The 18,559-nt window shown below is 34.6% G+C and overlaps 2 protein-coding genes across 3 annotated transcripts in view; one reads left to right on the top strand and one right to left on the bottom strand.

Annotated features, from left to right (window-relative positions):
• The window catches only part of LOC132699800 (monocarboxylate transporter 2-like), a 201,375-nt gene that overhangs the window by 173,072 nt on the left and 9,744 nt on the right, over window positions 1-18,559 (top strand). For both annotated transcript variants that reach the window (XM_060666697.1, XM_060666695.1), the window contains 2 exons: window positions 1,604-1,756; window positions 2,974-3,129. In XM_060666697.1, the coding sequence (XP_060522680.1) occupies window positions 1,604-1,756; window positions 2,974-3,129 (309 nt within the window). The remainder of the gene's footprint in view (window positions 1-1,603; window positions 1,757-2,973; window positions 3,130-18,559) is intronic.
• Window positions 14,210-16,132, bottom strand: LOC132699801 (centrosomal protein of 120 kDa-like). The gene is made up of 3 exons (XM_060666698.1): window positions 15,960-16,132; window positions 14,467-15,215; window positions 14,210-14,402 (listed from the first exon to the last, which is right to left on the bottom strand). Exons 1-3 carry the CDS (start codon window positions 16,075-16,077, stop codon window positions 14,343-14,345), a joined length of 927 nt encoding a protein of 308 aa, XP_060522681.1. The 5' UTR covers window positions 16,078-16,132; the 3' UTR covers window positions 14,210-14,342.

Below are 18,559 nucleotides of genomic sequence, written 5' to 3'. Positions count from 1 at the left end.
CCCAGAAGGTTAAAGAAAAATAATGTTATGTCGATGTAGGAAGTCCTCAGTTTGCTACAGGAGAAAGTAAATTATCTTCAGAAAATCATTGTTGCAGCAACGTTTTCAGCATTCCACGATGCTTAGTAATTGACAAAACAGCAGTGAATCCGCGAACGAGATAAAGCTCGTACTAGGGGCAGACAGGGACAGATCATATATATAAATGATGAAGAGCAACGGTCCAAGAACCGAACCCTGTGGTGTACTGTAGTGTGTCACTCGACACATCACACTCAACGTACTGCAAACTCATCAAGATACGTTTCGATTAATTTTTGGGCAATTCCATAGAATTCCAATTTATTTAAGAGTACACAATGGATGGCTTTAGTAAGGTCGCCATTGAAATTGAAATTTTCACGAAACAAACTGCGAGTCGCTCAGATTTTTTTTCCCTTCAAAAAACATCGATAAACGGCTTTTGAGGACTTTTCAATCACTTTTCCGAAAGTAGGAGCCTGAAATTCCTTTGAATATCTAGATCTCCTTTTTAACGGATGGGTATAAAGTAAAAATGTCTAAATGCCGATCTCGTTGCTTATTTCGTTTTTTTTTTTTCCAAAATTAAGCGAAAGTAGAGAATGCATCAAGGTGAATGGAAAAGTAATGAAGAATATTAAATAGGCCGAAGACACTGTCATGCTTGTTGGCAGTATGGATGGATTATAGCATCTTTTGGAGAAAGTTCAGTGAGCTAGTGAGAAAAGTGTACTTAAATTAAACCTTAACAAAACTATGTGGAGCAAAACCCAATAATCGACTAGACACCAATAGAAATGAAAAAATTGTAACAAATGACGACCTACAAGACTCAAATCGTGCGTGTTGCTCCTGAAAATACAAAGATGTTTTTTCACCAAGTAACCCGTCTTCTAAGAGATCTTATCTAGCAATTTTTTTACACTCTCTGGACAACACTGTAAATACGAGTGACGTCTAACGATTCCGAGCATGTTTTTGGACACGCTGCCCACTTTGATTGACGGGTTAACAAATACTCCATTATTAATCAGTTTAAAAGGCGGACGCGGCCGTTAAAATGTTCTAATCGAAGCGCAAATATTCATTAACATTTTTTAAAATAACGTTTAACGTTCGTTTTTCTGCAACATCAAATTTTGCCCTATAGGTTTTGTTGTAAAAATTGTCTAATAGCTGGGACAGCTTATTTTATAGATTAATACTGTACAAAGTAGATTATTAATAGTGATAACACAGGTCAACAAAATTAAACTTTTTGACAGATGTTTTTATTTTCAAAACCGATTTTATATAATTTTGGTAGGCTGTAAATTTAATTTGTAAATAATGTATGTAATATGGATTGCTTCCTTTCAATACGAGTTGTAAAAGAAGAGAATCCTTAGTGCAGCACTATGAGAGATCTCTCCTGGGAATAAATTATAGAAACAATGGGAATTGATGTTTATCAGCATTTTAAATCCATTCTAGAACGCGTTCTATTTTCAGCTTATATTATTTCAGTTACTTAACAAATGTTTATTAGTACAAATTTTTATAAACCAGTCTAACATTTTTATCAGTCTATTTTCTTTTCCAGATAGAAGTACACCGATTCCGCGCCCTCCCGACGACGAAGATTCATTTCCGGTCCTATGCGATCGGGAACTCCATTCGTTACACCGGAACATTCCGGCGCTCAGAAGAAGAGATGTCGATACAGCAACGATTAAGCAACATTATTATCCCGAAGGTAAAGACGTCGGATACAACACTTGAGTTGTTCGGTTTCCCTCAGTATACTAAATCTTCTTGGTGTGGCTCAATTCGCAAATAATTCTTGTTCCTCCAGTAGTTACCGTTCGTAAACAACTCCACTCTGATCCAATTCTGTTGTTTCAACATACTTTCGCTCTGTCAGAATTTCATAACAAATTACTTTGAGAATATATGCAGAATATCGGTCAAAGGTTTTTCTTATACAAAACAATACGGTGCCGTAAGTTATACATAGTAGAATTTAGACTTCCCTCAGATAAAACAGCAGCCCTCACCAAAGTTGGTTCTATTTTAATTTGACCCAAACTTTTGCTTTTTGAAATTAGTTGTTTACACGTTTGTTAAATTACAATGATTAGTGAATTGGATACGATGCCTCTTATTAAACATTATCCATGGGACGCAATGAGTTTGTGCCAAAACAACCCTTCTTTCTTTTGATGCTAGAATTCCAATTTGAAGCATGGGCTACTACGCCTCACCTCATAGGCAAAGTAATGGTCATAGTTGTCCTTAATAGTGGTATTTACTATGCAAAGGACACGCTAGTGGTGTCACAAAAAGACGTTCTTTCAGCGTTTTCGAAATATTTTAATTGACTGAAAACTGTAAGCATATTAACATTTGTTTATTTCAATGGAAATCCTTTTGAATGTACCAAAAACGATTATTTAATTGATTACTTTTAAAAAATATACATGCTTTGCTGCTAAATATGGAACAGGAAAAATGTTGTAGAAGTCACTTGCTTACCGTCGTCGAATCTTCTTATGCCCCAGCTATAACCTACTATGAAATAATGGAATCTATAACTTAAGCACTTACTTGAATTTGCAAATACCAGACGTTTATCCTATAGGAAAGGCACGCCTTTGTCAGATAAACGGATAATAAATTCAGAAGTCTTTGAAAAGATACACAGATGTATTCCTTGAATGCTCTTTTACAGGTCTAATTTCCCCTCCCACACATAGAAAAACATTTTCAGAATTGAAATACTACGGCATCTACAATAAGTCGTTATGAACTGGAGTTCTTTTTTGCTTTTGTATTATTGATTAATTTAGTATTAATTAAGTTGAACGTTACGGAGTACATAATTAAATTGAGTCGAGTGTACATTGAATATTAGATTAGGGACACTGTGCAACTAGTGTGGGGTTGATGAAAATATTTGTTTTTCATTTCCAGGTGGTTGGGGTTGGTTAGTATGCGGAGCAGCGTTCCTGGCTCATCTTCTAACGTCTGGCCTTCAACTAGCTTTTGGATTATTGTATTTGTACACCATGAAGTTCCTAATAAAGAGCAAACACGAAGCCGAAAGAGAATTCTACGTCATGGCAACAGGTATGCGCTATAAAATAAATTTATAGCCAGGTATTACACACATGGAATTTTTATTGTATTCCTTATAAAGTTTGTATTCCGAAACGCGATTTTTAAATATCTGAAAATACCTACTCCATTTTGTTCTATTTCCGTCGTTTGGTTGCAAACCGCTAGAAAGAGAAAAAATAATAACAAGATTTTCACAAAAAAATACGTTTTAACGTAATCGCTTCTATTTAGCAATTAATTTTTTGGATCAACCTAAATAGGGTACTGAATCTAAATCTCGGAAATGAAGCCCTTGCTGGCAGATATTTAGTTGAAATTTTTTCTCTAAAATCCTTGCAGTATTTCAATTAGGAATAATTAAATAATTTTGATAATCAGTTTAAGCATCTTTTTTGGTTCCTAAATATTCTTATGTTTTTTAGGTAGCAAAATTTTTTCCAGTAGTATCTAATTAGGCTTCTGATTTCCACCCTTCCGGTTCCAACGCTGCGTTAAGTCGAACAATACAGAAGTGAATTAGAAGAAGAGCAAATTAGAACATTTTTTGTATATAACAACTAAGTTGATGAATAAAAGCAGTAGGCAATAATAGCGGTCCGAAAAGTCCATGTAATCCATTTGATACAAGTCTTAGATTCAAAAATTTTGTAATTCCTCAGATGTTGTGTTAATCTCCAGTCTTAAGGGAAGATTGAATACCGTTCAAAATTCGTGCATTCGCTTCATCTTTTAGCCTTAAATCAAGGGACCGTGTATAAGATAAGACGCAAGATCGATTAAAGCTCCATATTGCTTGTGAGCTGCACCAAATACTTCAGCGGAAATTCACAATATTTAAGCGAAAAGCTTATTTCTAGATCTACTACTTATAGCTTCGAAACTCCCCATATTAGCCAATAGCATGTAAAACTTTTAAAAAGAGATTTAAAGATTATTTGATCTGTAGGGTTGAGGCTTTCTTGGTTACTGATTGATTAATTATATTTAAGAATTATATATTGAAATACTGTTATTCGATTATAGTGTATTTTTAAACTTGTAGATAAATATTGCTTTTAATTGATGGATTTCTTTTATACTTTGTTTTGTAACTCAAGGCTTGCTTAAGCAAACAGCTATTCCGCAGTTCGCCAAGTTAAAAATCAAGGCGTTTCTATTTTATTCTAATAATAATATTTAAGGTATCGATTACGCTCAACTCGTTTTCAATTCGCCTTTCCCTTAGATATTTCGAACATAAAATTACAACAAACTTTCGAAATGTATCGGGGTAAACATTAAACCATAATCGGGCAAGATTTACAGTAAATTCCTTTGGCAAACGTCCAAGCCGCGCGGAAAGTCTTTATATTTGGAAGTGGCGCGTAAAATATACGTCCAGCATCGAGTATAAGTTTTACATCCCGTCGGATGGAAGGTTCGCCGTACCGTCTATCCCGTGTGGTATTAACTTATTCAAGTTATTGCCAAATTGTGGATTCAGGAAGAACCATTCGATACTATTATGTTGCGGCGTTACCGACCACAATCAGGAACTGGTGTAAATCAATTTTTTTTACGACCGTAAATTTTTCGAGTTTTCCTTCAATGGTAGACGAAAACAAATATTTTGTTTTTCCATGACTTCTGAGGAAAAAGCTTATTGATGAAACAGAATGCGTTGATTATTGAGAATTTCCTTTGAGTAGGTTTTGGGCAAAAAATATCAAGTTTTCTTTTATTGAAACCTCCAAGATAGAGAATTTTTTGTTCTTGGCGTTTCAGAATAGGCAAAATTATGAATGAAAAAAGTGGAAGCTTTGACTACAAAATTGGATAGAAGCAGAAAAAATAAAATTAAGTGATAATATAAGTCAATAGCTTCTAAAACTTTGTAGACTTAGAGCTTATTATTTGTAAGGTGTACTCGGCTACAAAAATTGCATACCAATCATTAATTTTGGTATTGATAATTATAACTTGTTATGAGAATGAGATAAACAGGGTGCAAAACCGCCTACCAAAGGCAGCAGACAAAATGGTAGTGAGCAATGGAGTAGCGCTTTTAGCTGAGACTCAAAGAGCGACAAATGCTAGATATTTAAATTTAAGCAGCCGAAACTTTTCTGGTTTTTTAGCGTGGTTAGAATAGTAGTGGGGAACCAATACTTTTGACTGTTATTATTATACGTTAATGACTATTTTATTAAAGCCTACCAAAAACCACGAGCTGATCTAACTTGCGCATTGTCCTTCCAAAATTCATTGAAGTTTACTTTTTAGAATTGCAAGAATTTGTAGTAATTAATGCTGAAATATCAAATTCTCTCATTTCACCAACATTTATTGTTGTTTAAACGCCAGCCTAGCTTAAATGTCCCAACAGGGACATTTAAGCTAGGGAGGTTGAGGGGTTGAGGGTCGAGGGAGCGGGGTGAGGATTGTAGGAGGGGGTGATGGTTGGTCGGTTGTTGCTAAGGTAAATAAGACTTGAATTATATTTAATCAAGCATAGTTTTTTTTTTACCTAAAACCTAAATTATGTATATACACATGCCTAGTGAATTAATGTTTTTATTCTCGTTTTATTTTTATTTTTATTTTTGCTTACATGTATGAGTAGATATTATATTACTATAAATGTAACAAGCAGATTCTTTATCTAGTTGTTATTATTGTAATTATTATTGGTTTGGTTTAATATTGGTGTGTCACGCATAAACATTTCGCAATGCTTCAGTGAAACAAAACATTTATTCCACTTAAATCAATTTTATAGATTATGTTATTGTAAAGTTCAAATTGAATAAATGTTATTATTATTATTATTATTAAGAGTTGTGATGTGATGTGATGTTAAATTTTCTTATGGGAATTTACATGTAAAAACGGCCGAAATTGCTGTTGAACGCACATAGCGTATCTACTGCTGTTTACTAATTTGTATGTTTTTGAAGGCCCTTTTTCCAAAATACTACATATTTTTGCTTTATCGCCTGTTTTTTTTATAGCGTTCTATATCTTAAAAATGATTTTTAAATAAAATGATTTTTATCAAATTAAATGTGATTTGGCAACACTGAATAATATTAGATTTCTCTGCAAAGCAACAGAGTTGGCGCAGAAGCGTCAATACAGCGTTGTAACCTGCTTATGGGCAGTTTGGTTGTAATGCTGTTCAAGGCAGTGGTCTTCGTTGTTGGGTATTTCTAGTTTTCTGAAACATATAAATATTTAAAGAAGAATTATCCAAATAACTTTTATATATTTATTTATTATTATTTTATTAACTTTTATAGCGGTGGAAGTTATGTCATAGTAAAGCAAAGGCAAACTATAACTTCTTTTGTGAAAAATGTATACCACGCTTATGTTGGTGTAAAAATTGGCGACCAAGACAAGTCTTGGGCTCCTCATATTGCTTGTTCCGTTTGCGTTGAAGCATTAAGAAACTGGCAAAAAGGTAGGAAGAAATGTTTAAACTTTGGTGTTGCTATGGTATGGCGAGAGCCTAATAATCACAGTGATGATTATTATTTTTGTTCATGTAATGTTCAAGGATCCAACAGAAAAAATAAGAAACAAATTGTATATCCTAATCTTGACTCTGCTATTCGACCAGTTACTCATGAACCAGATATACCGATACCTACCGCCCCAAAAGAATTATCTCGTATCGTCAGAATCAGAGCAATCTAATTCCAGATGACTCAGATTTCACACCAGATTTCATAGAGCCCGAAGTGTTTAACCAGAACGCATTACTGGCACCTGGTGTCACATCAAGCTTTTACCTGGATCGCGAAAGAGAGAAAAGAAAATAACCTACCAAGAACACAAGTGGATGCTCTTGGGACAACAGGGAGGTTATACAAAATTTCCATGCTTTATTTGTGAGTGGGATAGTCGGGAATTAGACTCAAATAGAATGGCCCTCTAGAACAAGCCTTACACCTGGTAGCAAAAATGTACTAAGAGATAGCTTAGTTGACCCCAGAAAAGTTTTACTGCCTCCTCTTCATATCAAACTTGGCTTGTTGAAGCAGTTTGTTAATGCCCTGGAAAATGGATAGCATTTCAAATGTTTGTGCGAGAAATGTCTAGCTATATCTGATGCCAAGATAAAAGAAGGTATTTTTGTTGGACCGCAGAGACAAGGGTTTTCAAAACACAATGACCAATGTCGAGAAAAACGCCGGGGTTTCATTTAAACAAGTAATTGATAAGTTTCATGAGAACTTTAATATGAGTACATTTCCTGTTTTCACACTTGAACTATTTGCCTAAAAATCTTGGAGCAGTTAGCGAAGAACAGGGAGAGCGGTTTCACCAGGAAATTGAAAAAAATGGAACGGCGATACCAAGGCAGCATAACGATGACGGATCTTAAAACCAGATATGCCCTTAAAAACACATAACCGAATGTTCGGACAACGCAGCTTTCAGGCAAATAGAGGAAGATTTCACTCAAAAAAGTCTGAATAAAGTTTTTTTTTCACTTTTTTTTGTAGGATTCTTCTTTTTTACTAAATAAAAAAATTAAATTTTTTAGAAACATAATTTTTTTTCGCTGTAATTTTTACAAAAAAAAAAACGTTCATGATACAAATAAATGCATAGAATTTTTGAAATCAGTCTACCAATGTTATGTAAAATCGGTTTTCAAAAAGTTTAATTCGGTAGACCTGTGTAATTATTAAGCGGCCTATATTTACTAGTTAATTATTTTCGTATCGGGTTTTACCAACGTAGTATCTATACACTAGCGTTCTATATATAGTATTTCTTTAGTCTTGGGACCTACAGAATTACATCGATGCCATATTCGTACTTTCAAGCAGTTTGGTGTTCTTAGCTGATTATCTCAAACGCTTTGTATAAAAAGGGCAATCCCGCGTTGAAAGTTTTACGCCGCGGCAACCGTGCTTAAGCAGCACTTTCGTCTTCTTTATGGTATTTCCGCCTCTATTATCTAGCGACTTTAATGGGATTTTGCAACCATTACTTTAGATTTATTGATAAAATTAAATATCGGAGCGCTATAGGGCGGACTTTTGTACGAAACGCGCAAACTTCATTGGAAAACCAGATTAATGAACTTTAATGACAAAAGAAATTGAAGTTCAGCTTAGAGTTTCACCAACTTCAAATTACTTTACACTGAAGGGGTAACAATAAGTCAGGAATTAAATGAGATCAGTCAAACTAGTTTATGAATGTAGCCCATATAGAGGTCGCGAATCAAAGACATTTTATTCAAAGGAGTCGAGAAAATTCATTCATTCATTCAATAAATCGAAACCGACATCCGACATAAGAAAAATTTACGAACGAATGAATTGTCGGCTATGTTGAGGACCAAGGTGTTATTGGTTTAAGATGTGAACAAGTTGGTAAGTTATTTTAAACTAACCAAAAATTAAATTTACATTGACATGTAATAACAAAAATGCATAACCTACTTACATGTTATTAAATAAGCCGACCGACCTATCTTAAACAAAATCAAATTTGTTGGTAAACACGAATTCCACAATTTTACATAAATTCGCGTGCTTACGGTCATAAAATTCGATCTTAATCGCGCTCGCTGATCTTTAAAATCCCGTATTAGTACCCTTTCAGCCAAAATTAACATTCAAAAACGGCGCATGTATGCTAAATTGTAAGCTCCTCTTGGGTCTTTCCCAAAACATACACGGACGCAACGGTACTTTATAGCCAAAAATTACAGGTGTCGTATGATATTATTAGTGTCATTCTCTTACCGCTTGCTTCTATTTAATATGTTTTTACGAGACGTTTGTATGCTGTATACGATAAGTTTTATTTAAAATTTATTGTCAAACATGTGTAAAATGTATAATTTTAATTGATATTGTATCCGAAATTTACCTTAATATCTGTGACGTACACAAACTACTTCTAAAAATTGTGATACACGCGGTACCATTAAAGAAAAACCAATTAGACTAATAAAATAATTTTATTTACAAATGTTTGCGTCAAAGTTAACGGGCGTGTTTAATAATATCTTCGGTGTATTTTGTAAAATCGTTTTGACGTGTCGTGCATATCATAGCTTTTTAGTAAAAAATTCAAAGAAGTTTTACCAAAATACTTAAAATAAGAGTTAATTGGATTCTCTTTATAAGTGAAAAATGAGTCAAATTAACACAATGACAAATATTATATGACAACGATTTTTTAAAAATTGGCTTTTACGTTCATGTATTGTTAATGCACTTTTCCTCTAATTATAAAAGTATTTTTTTATGTTACTAAAGAGGAGATGAATGAATAAATGTGTTTAATCTTGGATACCCGACCATCTTTTCATACTGAAAATAAATCTAGTTCACGAATTCTGTATTTTCTAAATTCTAAAATAATCTCGACCATCTGGTGAAGATCCATACACTATGCCACATAATAAATATAAAATTAAATTATAAATAATTATTATTTCGATTATGATAATGCCTGTGGGATTTGAAACTCAATAAGAATATATGAAATTAGTATGGCTGGAAAACTTAAGTTGTGAATCACTAACTAAGCCTAGACTTTTAGTGGTTTCCACCTCCTGGAGCAATAGATTATAACGAAATTTAAATCTTTTGATATCTTGCTAGCACAACTTTTGTTTCCAAAGAGAACGGCGACAGATTCTTTGCACTTCAACGCACCGTTCATTTAAAACTGCACATCCTGTACATTCTTATGTACAGCATGCACAATGTACGTTTGCGAAACGGTTTTTGACTAGTTTTGATCATCGCGTTCTAGGAAACAAAACAAAAACAATATATTTTTTAATTTTTGATTCCTACGGGTTGATAAATCCGCTTTCGTCCGTCTTGCATAATTTTCAGACGAGGCGCCTATGGTATTAAATTACATCAACGAGAACAATAGAGCAACATTAATCGAATGTACAAATCGATGTTATCCGTTCGACTCGACTACAGTAACAAATGGATTCTTTGATATCACGTCCTTTTAACTCACGTATCCTTTTAAAGCAAAGCAAAATAAAATTGACATATTTTACAATATAAGGTATTTGCCGCAAATACAAACTCTTCCCAGACAGATAAATTTTTGTATATATAGTGAATTTACAAAGGGATTTTTTTATTTTAAATTATAATACAAATTTACTTTACTTTAAATTAGGATGTTGCATCTATAGTTCAAAAGGTGAGAAAATGATGAAAAAGAGAACGACTAACCATATTCAGAGTCATTGAGGGAGGCAGGTTGATCTGCATATAGTTGCTCACTAGAGGTACAAAGCAAACCTTACTTATAAATATAAAAGGCTTATTGAGAAGGACTAACTTCAACAACGGGTTATCAAGCATATTTTTTTCTTCTTTTATGTAGATTAAGATTCATTTTACTGGTAGGCCTCAGAAAAAAATGAGAAAATGTATAAACCATCCCTTCGTAATTAAGGGATATTTCTATATTACATACTAATAGCCATTAGCTACAGGCAGATAACAACAATACCAGAAAACAGATAAGAAAATATAATCTGAGCCGAAGCTATGTATCGTTGTTTTATAATCGCCATTTCAACGCATTTTGGTTCCGTTCGGTTTATTTAAACAAATTGCAATTAAATGCCAAAATGGGAATTTTCAGCTTTATTACATAAATCGGGAACGACTACATCATGAAAATAAAAAAACCACCTGATTCAACGCGATAGGCGCTTAAACAAGCTGATTGTGCCAATTTTTTTAATTGCGAAAATGTTAGCTAAAAAAGTTGGAAAATTTGGTGGATTATTCACTAATCTCAAGCAACAGTATTTTCAATATTTAACAAATAACGTCCTGAAAATTGACTTCCAACAATATCTTCATACCGGGTATTTGATTGTCGATGATATATATGAAAACCGAAAATTTTGGACTATACAATGTTGCTCCGAACAATATCATTTGGCAATGTCGTATCCTTTGCTATATCTGTCTAGCGCAATTTTCGAAATCTTGATTATTTTCCTCTCTTTTCCTTTTACCAAAACACGATACTACTAAAACCTAAATTAGCCGCCATTTGAGCCCACTTTGCGAAAGTCTTGTCTAGTAGACTTTTTTAAATAAATGTTAATTCATTCATTTCATAGTATTCGAATTGGTTTAAAATTAATTATCCGGACAGAAAATGGTGAAAACAGGACACCCCGTATATTTTTTAATGTTCTAAAAGATTAAATTTACTTCGAAATGATGCAGAATTTTGGCGCACTAAACTCGTGCGATTTTCGAAATAATCACCATAATTCTTTAATCACATTATTTTGACATATTTTTAATAGTTAGCCATAGAAGCGAAGTCGTTTATCAGAATCAGCTCAGTTATTTTTCTAAGACAGATTCCAAGGTTTAAAAACATACATTTATGTTATACTACTTAATATTTACTTAAAAATTGAAATTGATTAAAATAATTACTCAAACCAAGTTATGATGAATATTTTTATATTCTATGGATAATATCACAAATTTATTTTCACGTAGTTTCGCAATGAAAATATTAAATGAAAACTTTTGAGACATTTCTATCGAAATTGAACAAAGGGACCCCGTAATATCCCGGATTTATTTTCAAATGTAAAAAGAATGTTCTGGAAATTAATAAAAGACAGCTTTTGCAAATTAAAAAATGATTTGTGGTTCAACTCTTAAGGCAACCCCAAATTTCTAACGCGACTTACTCATATAACTTTCGCATCTTTTAGAGTATATTATGCAACCAGTGCGGTTGAGGCACGGGTTTATTTGGCATGAGCGGAACAAGTGTTTAATAAACGAGTGACTTCAAAAGTTTACCTAATCTGTTGCATAACTATACTTTTTGTACAACCTTTTTGAGTACATTTTTGCAAAATAACACCAATAAATTCACTGACGTGATCATCAGAATTGACAAACGTCAAGCCGAAAACATCCGATTGCTCCCAGACCCCTGCTGTAATATCCGGAAAATGTCAGAAGTGGCTCGGATAACACTATACGCTGTGGAATAGCTATGGAATCTTATATACGGAGGCTTAGCGAGCTGCAATCAGCATTCAAATGACATCTGCGTTAATATCATATTTTGAAGAAGAAAAGCGAATAACTAATTAATATTTCGATAGCCGCACTAGATAGGCATGGAACAGCAATGAATCTAAAAATTTAATTAAACTAAATATGTAAATAAAATAAATTCTTGATACTTTTACCAAAAATATGAATCAAATCAATTCAACTCAATCAATATTCTAGCACACGTGGAGCGGATCATTACTGAATCAAATAGATTGGCAGAAACTCAACCTAGTAAGCTTTCTTTTGCTTTCACTATTTGGAACTTAAGTTTCAAGGTCCATATATCACGCTTGGCACAAGTGCAAAATATGTTTTTTAAGACATTTTGGGTTCAAAACAAATACAAACAATAAATGGTAAAGAATAACTTTGAGAAAAAAAACTTTAGAATGTATTTACCAAATATTAATTTATAAGTAATTACTTATAATTTAAGTACAGCAACGATTGTTTTTTGTTGAACAACGATCGCTTAAATTTGCTTTTTTCTTAATTGTTTATTAATTTACCTTAAACTTTTTTTAATTAATAATAAATAAATAAAAAAATCAATATCTAATCGTTAGTAGCAGTATCGTTTTCTGTAAATTTTTAACTTTTAATTTTGCCATGACTGGTTTGAAATTTATATTTATATTATACTCCCATTTCACTTTTTTTGTTTTCTTTTTAGCGAGAACCGGTACGCCTGCCGCAAATTCACTTCAGAATTTCATTAAACACCAACATAAACACCGAGTTCCGGATTATTCATGAGAATGCGTATTTCTACCAAAATAATATATTACTTTTGACTACTACTTTCCTCATCTGAAAAATTCATACCAACGCCAAGCGGTTCCTCTCCAATTACAATGTCCGTCTTTACATAGTCACAACTCGCCGTCCACTGCTCTACGAAATCCTTCTTGCTCTGTTGAAGATTGCCAAACTGTTTTTCCAATTCTTCAAGATCTTCTAAAAGACTAGCTGAGTTCCGTTTTATTAAAGTCGTCCTTCTCAGCGATCGCAGCTCATCGCGCTGATCCGCGACCAGTTTCCTTAAATACTCGTTGTCTCTCTGCGTTCTGCTCAACTCCTCTATAACATCCGTCTTATCTTTGAGTTCGAAAGTGTGCCAGTTTTCCGCAAATACATCCTCGAATGTATCCGCTTGACGGCGTTTTTCCGCAACGTATTTTGCGGTTTTCATTTCGTTCAGTTTCAGCTGCAAATGGCGCTTGAGGTTTTGACATTTTTCGATACAGTCCCACCATTTGTTTTCCAATTCCCGCTTCTTGTCCTCGAACACGCTTTCCAGCCTAGCGCGTTCGTCTTCTTTAAACTTTATCAGTTCCGCGTCGAATATTTCCTTACGGCAGTTTTTCCAGCTTTCGATGTCCGCGAGCTCCTTCACGCTCAACATTTCGTCCAGTATCGGAGGCCGTAGAAACCAATCTCCGGCATTTTTTAGAGCGCTTAGATCACTTAACTCGAACTTCAACGTTACTTGAAGCAAAGCCAATGGTTGTAGAGCTGTAGTTTTTAGTTCTGTCGCATACGTGTAAGCGTGGTCGCTCGTGGTAAAAAAATTTGTAGTCCGAAACTCAACCTCCATGCTTAATAATTTATCATTTTCGTCTGTTAACACTAACTTCGGGGGCCACGCGTTTAGTGTACTTTCTATCACATCCTTTTCGGCTACGTAACCGATCTTAACCCCGAGGCAATTTAGATCAACCATTTCACCTACTGCATCCTTGACGTGGGTTAAAATTGTTATGTAACTCGACGCTCTCGGATGCAGAAACCTGAAAATAATTATGTTCTCTTGCGGACGACTTTTCCATTCCAAACTCTTCAAAGAGACCTCTAAAATACCAGCCGCGTAGGTGCCCAAGACGTCATACTTCTTAAAGCACCTTGGCGATAATGGTGCGCTTTTGACAACGGTATCTACGGACTTAATAATCTGCGGGCAGTCGGTAACCAATTGAGCTTCCGTATTGGATTTAGTGTACACTTGTTTGAAATTGTCTAAGATAAATTCATCTCCTCGATCGCTACACGCTATTGACATTGGCTCGTATAAGTTGGAAATAATTTGTCTAGGACTTTTAAGTTCTTCACTAATAGGATGGAACTCTCGCTTTAACCACATATGGATTTGTATGGAAGGCGGAGATTCGTTCCCCTCGATCGAGGTTTTTCCTGTGAGAGTTGTAAAATGGCTCACCGCTGATATTTCTTTGAAATTAACCGCGCGCAAGTTTACCTTTGCAACTCCCAACATGTCGCGTCCGCTGAATATGGAAATCGTAACGCATTGATTAACGAAAAAGTCAAACAACGTCTGTTCGTTGGATAGTAACCTCACCACCACTTTTTCGTTGAGATTTGTCACACCATCGACTTGCTTGTAAAACGGCTTGGTTTTGATGGTCACCCCGAAAATTGTAAAGGACATGTGAAGTTTTTCCGGATTTTCCTTGAATACCATCTCTTCCGGTAGCAGGGCATCCAAGTTTTTCGCCTCTTCGATCAGCAGATTCAACGAATAAGACTCGGGATAATCACCGGTGCCGATTTGGATGTACCCGTCGTCCAAGTATTTAACATAACACTCCGAAGGTAGTTCCAGTTGTTCCACTACGTCCTGCTCCGAAATTAAGGGCGCGTTGTGAGGTTTGATATTTTCTTCTTGATTGGGCAAATGATCTCTGACCGTCAGTGCCACGTATAGTTCGGGATGGAATTTTTTCTTGTCCGCTTGGCACCCGACAAGCTTGTGCCACTTGAATCTGACAGGAATATTCGGTTCTTTAGAGGGCACAATCTGAGCACTGCGCAAGCTGAACAAAACGAAGCCTATTCTTTCGCGACGGTTGTAGCTATCCGTCGAAATACACTCCAGGCGCAGAAGTTGATTAATGGTTCGGATTTTACGCAGATCCTTTTTTTCTATCTCCCAGATGAGTTCCGTATTGAATGGTGTCGACTCTTCGGGTAATACGCTATCAGATTCTGAAATGTGAAGAAAGAAAGTTACCGTGCAGTACTTTCATCGGAGGACTATTATTTTGGTCTATAATTTTACACTAGTAAATTCCATTAGATGTATGGTATGACAAGATTAGAATATTCAGGAGGGACTTAATTATATAGTTAACTTGAGCATGAAACAGAGTAGAACAAATCAAAATGCTATTTGATTCGGTAGTTAAATAGGTACTTGACCATGAAGAATGATAGGAAAACCACAAAGGTACTTGGAAATGGTGGCGCTTGAAGAGCTGGATCATTGTTACCACTGTTTTGTACTTTTCAACTGGTCCGTAAGTTCCTATAAGTTGTGTAAATATAGGTCCAAGCTACCAATAATGCAATGAATCTGGCTGAGAAATTGGTTATTTAGAATCAGCACTGGTTGAACACATAACACAAATATTGTTCTTTAAATAATACAAAGATAACGCTAATTTTAAGTGGTGCTGTATGTTTTGACTGTACATTAAGTTAACGAATAATAAAGAAAATTTTGCTATATTTTGGCTCTTGTAAGCTATAAAACTGCGACTGTTGAAATTCATTAAAATTAAATTAAATTAAATTAAATACAAATTAATTTTGTTTTGTTGTTTTATATGGTTATGATTTTTTATTCGGGATTTGTATAATGTATTTAATTATGTATTAAATTCTGATTAAGGCTCAACAGCTTTCAGTATAAATGCTGAAACGTTATTCAAATTGCGCGCCTATACGAACCTAAAATTCTTCCACTAAAGTTCGCAGATAGATGGACTCGATGTTTGACAAAATCCAACTCCCGTCCATCCTCGACCGACAACACTACATTAACATATTTTCCATTTAGTTGATTCATTAGGGCGGCCCCGCATGGAAAACTCCAAAAAATCTCATAAACGGATGACGGAAGAAAATTGACAAACGGAAGAGTTGCATAAATTGTCAGTTTCAATTTTCCCGTCATTTTGAGTGGCGATTGAAGCCCGGTTTTATTAATGGAAAGGAAAAATTTAATGGAAACATCGATTCTACCGCCTTGATCGCAGCTCTCGAATATTCGGTGCTCGCGTCGTGGGCAGAAACTCAAATCGATGCAATCTTCCGAGTTATGTAGTTTAAAAATTTGAAAACGCTGATTGATTGTACATTTTCTTGCGTATTTGCTTGACGTATGGGATAGAGTTTCAAACATGTTTCCCTTTTAGCATCTCTTTTTGACTCAATAATGCCTTTTAATCCAGTCGTTCATGAATCAATATGAATGTGTAAAAATTATGGACAAGTTTTTCATCAGTAAGCGATTTTTTAAAGAAAACCGCAACTAAAAATTTGTAAATTTTATATTGTTCTGACGTCTCTGTCTCCGTGTTCAAATAAATGCATTTCAGAAACCTAATTATTGGCGAATTACAATGCTCAAATCGTAGTATATAATTTGTTTTTTAATGCCAAATATTTAACGAACTTGAAATCAATCACTAGTTGCTCCTGTTTAGAATATTATTGCACAAATATAAAATATAAAACACCTTATTACACACCGATCTAGCGTGCGGAAAGCGTCACTTTACCATGTCAGTTTCGTTTCCCACGGATTCGAGTCACTTCGGACATTTCCGGGATTTTACCGCACGGGTTTGGGAGCAATCGGATTTTTTCGGAGATTTGATCGCACGGTTTAAATTTTGACGTTTGTCAGTTCTGACGGTCATGTCAGTGAATGTATTCGTGTTGTTTTGCGAAAATGTACCCAAAAAATAACGGTCGTTGAAAAAGTATAGTATGCAACACATTCGGTAGACTTTTAAGTCACTCATTTATTAAACACTCGAGGGGCGTCTTTGGCTGTAAGCATTTGCAGCACAGTTAGCCCAAAATTAATATACATGTTACTCGATTTTCGAAAGAAGTCAAAAACTGTAAACAGCATCATGATATGTCAGCAGCAGTTTTTGAGCCACAGGGTAATTCTCAAAAGTGTGCGATCTTAAAGGCCCTCTCCATAACTTTTTTAATTCTAAGAATAGAGTTTTGGGAAAAAATATTTCTTAAATTTTTTTAAGCGGGAATCTCTCTCCGTTTTGTCTGAAAGCCTTTAGTTCCCGACATATCACACAAAGTTATGTTTCCCTAAAAAAGATACCCCCAATTTTTCTAAAAAACGATGTGTCATACAGCTATTTTTATTAAATAGTTTAATTAATTTAATTAGTTAAAAAAAAAATTATTGTTTTTCTTTTCATACAAAATGAAGTTGGCTACGACACGAGGGGACACAGCAACCTCGCACTTTAACTTCTAGTTTACAATATTTACCAACCCTAAAATAATAAACGGAAATAAAATTATTAAAAGCATTTTTTTTATTTAAAATTTTTATTAATTAAACTATGTAACACTTAAAATCTACATATAACAAGTTTCTTGTAAACATATCTTACCCCTTCTCTTGACACTATTTTCTGCATTAAAAAGTTCTACCTCACGAAGCTGCCTGAATGCAGTACCTCTTTCAAATCCCTTCTAGTAGTTGGGCGATTTCGAAATACAAATTAGTAATGTCTCGTGCATTGTGAGGAGGCGCACCGTCATGTTGAAAGTATAGCTCATTATTTTGCTGAAGTGTCAATTTGTCGATAAACGGAATTACCTGATCTTCTAGAATTTGTTGGTATCTTTCGACATTTAAAGTTCCATCAAAAATATATGGCCCAATAATTTGTCCTCTGTAGAAGCCTACCCAAACCTTAAAACTGAACCTTCCCTGATTCGCTTGTTCCACCGTAACATAGGGATTTTGCTGTTTCCAGTAATAGCAGTTAAACCTGGTGAATATTCCATCACTAGAAATCGTTGACTCATCCGTCCAAATCACTTTCCTGGCAAAATTGGGGTCTTCTTGGCATTTATTTAGGTGCCACCTGTAAAGTGCACGTCTTGGAGCAAAACCTCGTTGCCGTAATTGATGCATCTAATATATGATAGGGCCTAAACATGTGTTTTTTACGCACCCGCACGGCATTGCCGGGTGGAATTCCAGTGTTTCTCTCCATAGCCCTGGTGGAAGTATTCGGGTTAATTTCTATTTCTCCCAGAACCGTTAGTTCTTGTAAAGGAACCATATACTTTTGTACTTTTCAAAGTATTCAAACATTTTTTGTTTTTATCTGATCATAGCTACCTAGATAGATACCGCAAAACTGCATAGGTCAGAGTTAGGCACTGCCTACTGTGGTAATTATTAAAAATTGCTGAGATCTTTTTAAATACTTAATAATGCCACATCGTTTGACAGTAAATTTTATTAGAAAACTATTTAAAAAAAAGGGTATTCCATT

Source organism: Cylas formicarius, unplaced genomic scaffold (genome assembly GCF_029955315.1).
Source record: "Cylas formicarius isolate icCylForm1 unplaced genomic scaffold, icCylForm1.1 PGA_scaffold_3__17_contigs__length_32017465, whole genome shotgun sequence".
Classification (NCBI taxonomy): Eukaryota; Metazoa; Arthropoda; class Insecta; order Coleoptera; family Brentidae; genus Cylas; species Cylas formicarius.
Note: the sequence above shows the minus strand (reverse complement) of the source record. Positions and strands in the feature narration are given on the sequence as shown.